Here is a 3547-nt window from a genome sequence, read left to right on the forward strand (position 1 = left end):
GATCGGAAGAGATGGTAATCCGACGGTGCCAAGTCTGGAGAGTACGCTGGGTGCGGCAGAACTTCCCATTCAAGCTCTCGAAGTGTTTGCTTCACGCTTTTCGCGACATGCGGTCGAGCGTTATCATGCAACAAAATGACTGTCAATTGTTACGGATGATCTTTTTTGCATCAATTCGTCATTCAATCGGTATAATTGCTATTTGTAGCGATCAGCTGTAACGGTTTCATTTGGACCCAAGAGTTCATAATACAGCACACCTTTCTGGTCCCACCAAACGCACAGCATGGTCTTATGCCCGTGAGTATTCCTCTTCGGCGTTGAAGCGGATGGTTGGCCGGGGTCCACCCATGATTTTTTCCGCTTGGGATTATCAAAATAAATCCATTTTTCAACGCCAGTCACGATGCGCCACAAAAAACTCTTTTTTTCTTTGTCTGGCAAGCAAAGAAGTCGCAACAGTCAAACGATTCAAAATGGCATTTTCTGATAACTCATGTGGTAACCATTTCCCTTCTTTATGATTCTTTCCCATGGCATGCAAGCGTTTTAAGACGGCCATTGGAGTAACATTTAACTGTTCCGACAACTCTAAAGGCGTTTGGGCTGGATTCTCATCGAGCAATTCTTGCAGCTCGACATCTTAAAATTTTTTTTTTTTTCGGCTGTTCTTTGTCTCATCAAAATCACCGTTTCAGAAGCGTTGAAACCAAACTCTACATGTTGGTTCCGATGGAGTTTCATTACCATACATTTCGGATAATAAGCGATGCACTTCAGCTGCGGTTTTCTTGAGGTCGAAGTAGTGAAGAAGCACATGTCGGAAAAACATCTTATCGCGATTCATTTTCAATCGATTGGAAAATTTCTTTGGCGTCGAGAAATCTAACCTGTGAGGATTAAATCACTTTCAGCGATGTCTAAACTACAAAAGACATGTGACTTCATCGTCGAAACTCGTTAGCGTTGGAGGCAGAGCCCTGTAGTAGCGAGCGATAGGAATTAAGTTTAACACCTAATAATTCTGATAAGCTTTTTTGGTAGATTACGAAATTAAAAATACTATCATATCACAGACTTTCGAATAAAACCGGGTGAAAATGACAAAATTATTTGTGTGTTTTAATGATTTTAGTTATGCGACTTCGTGCGATATAATCAATCTTTCCATCGAAATAGAATATAAACTACAGACAATTTTAATTAATGACTTCATAAACGCGCTATATTTAAATAATTGATTATTATGTAACCGATTATAACCCTTTTTAAATTTATTTTTATTTTCAATTGTTTTATGTTTTACACTGAAGATGATATGATGAAGATCGGAACATTTGTATATTAAATGTTTATACCGATTGAATTGAAGATAGAGTAATCGTTAGCAATTAACAATTAGCATTAACTCGTAACCTTTCTCCATCACAACTTTACTTTTTAGAAAATATTGTTTTTTGGTAATTTCTGAAGTTGTATAAAAGAAAAACGAAACGTCTTAAAAATTCGTTATTATCGAAAATCACTTGCTATTTACTATAAAACAAAATTCCTGTTGTACAGTGTGTATACTAAATCGAGAGAATATATAAAATATTGTATTCATCGTGTTTAAGGTTAGGTTACTGTATGGCGAAATTAATGAAATGTTGAGGTACCTGGCGTCTATCCTTGCTCAGGTGATACATACGTTCTGCTTTAGTATACAAGGACAGAGATTGATTGACCACAGCTTGCAATTAAACGACAAAATGTAAGACTTTAATCACTTAAAATAGGTAAAATCGAAAAATTTTTTATTGACGACTGAGATTCAAAGTTGTCGTAGATACAATTCTTCTTGGTATGAAATACCTGCGGAATCACGAAAGCTGCTTCTGTTCGTGATGCGAAGGAACACGCAACCCTGTTTTTTGAGCGCTGGCAAGATTTATGTCTTCTCTCTGAAGAGCTTCTCCACAGTAAATGTTATTTACCAAATTTATGTTACTACATGTTTCTTTGAAATCTTTCTTAAAAATACTGGCATTTATTTTAAAGGTAATGCAGTCTTCGGTTTCGTATTTTACTGTACTTGCATCCTTCCAATGATCAATGATCAATATATAATTTGGATAGTATTTGTACAACCACAATAATAATATAGTAATAGAAATCGTGCAGTGGAAATAATATTTACATTATACGTATTAATTATGAAAGAATTACGAAATACACTGTTAAAATACCGTTATTAAATATGTTTTTAAACTTATTTTTTCACGGAAGTTACAAATTATAAAAAGATATAAGCAAGAATGAAAATGGAGAAATGGGTAAGAAATGTTATTTATTTTAAATACTAAAATATGTTCATTTTTTGTTCGATTTTAAAAGAAAAATATTAGGTAGGAAGATATCGGGCAGGTAACAGTTTTTTTTACATATGAACTGGATTAAATTTGCATTTAAAGTATATAATACATAATAATGTCGTTAGCGTGAATTGTAAAATAAGTAGATTCAAATTTTTAACTGATAAAATTCGATTTAATGTCAAGGGGATCCTAAAGACGTCTGTATTACTGACTAAACACGTATAATTTTTGTATAACTCTTTTTCTCTTTCACGGATTCGAAAATCCTTTTCCAGGATTAAAGTATACGCATTAATACATATTTGTGAAGTGTAGTCTATGCTGAGAATGATCAAAAATTTCGAAATCGATTTATTTTTTACCATTTCTTAGTGTAACATGGCGTTCAGCTGTTAAGTCGTGACAACATTTGCTTGATATGAAAGCTTTGCAACCCGAACGTACGAAATAATAGTTCACAAACACGTAATTTGCACGAACATACAACGTCGAGTTCTTAGAATTAGATTTAGACGCTTTATCGCGACGAATTCGTTGTACGAAATTTTACACGTATGTGTGACTGCGTGTATCATAGCCTGCGTGAGATATTGCTATGATAGTATAAAAAGACATGTCAATGTGCGACGCGCGGCACGACATCTAGTGATTTCATTAGAATTCGAGCTTTACTTTAGGATCCCCTTGATTGAAGTTTGAAACGTTCTTGAAGCGCATTTTCAAAAAGATTTCCCTCATTGCTCCTTTTGCATAGAAGTACCTCTGCATGCCAGACAGCAAATAAGAAACAACCCGATCGAATACATGCGTCGGAAGGAACCCTTATGAGCGAAAAACCACCTATGGGGGGGGGGGACAACTTAAAAATTTCTAAAAAATCCAAAAACGATTTCCCTCATGGTGGTTTTTCGCCCATAAGGGTGCCTTCCAACGCGTGTATTTGATCGGGGTGTTTTTTTATTTGTTGTCTGGCATGCAGAGATACCTCTGTCCAAAAGGAGAAATGCGGGAAATCGTTTTAAAAAAAACGCTCCAATAACGTACACGGGGCAAGGAGCAAACCTCCCCCCCCCGCCGGCGCAGTATTACAGGGCGAATGAAGCCGGAACACCACGGAAAGGGCGAAATTCCCCCGGAGCACCTGCCCACCAGAGGTGCGTGGAACCCCAATGAGTGGTTTCTCCTAGGGA

At 36.4% G+C, this 3547-nt stretch overlaps 1 protein-coding gene across 1 annotated transcript in view; it reads left to right on the forward strand.

The window, feature by feature from the left end:
• Positions 1-2091, forward strand: part of LOC108764986 (putative odorant receptor 85d) — a 3150-nt gene extending 1059 nt beyond the window's left edge. The window contains exons 2-4 of the mRNA XM_018513435.1: positions 1617-1753; positions 1829-1961; positions 2041-2091. Coding sequence (XP_018368937.1) covers positions 1617-1753; positions 1829-1961; positions 2041-2091 — 321 coding nt within the window. The remainder of the gene's footprint in view (positions 1-1616; positions 1754-1828; positions 1962-2040) is intronic.
• Positions 2092-3547: the final 1456 nt, after the last annotated feature.

Source organism: Trachymyrmex cornetzi, unplaced genomic scaffold (assembly GCF_001594075.2).
Source record: "Trachymyrmex cornetzi isolate Tcor2-1 unplaced genomic scaffold, Tcor1.1 scaffold47, whole genome shotgun sequence".
NCBI classification, from domain to species: domain Eukaryota; kingdom Metazoa; phylum Arthropoda; class Insecta; order Hymenoptera; family Formicidae; genus Trachymyrmex; species Trachymyrmex cornetzi.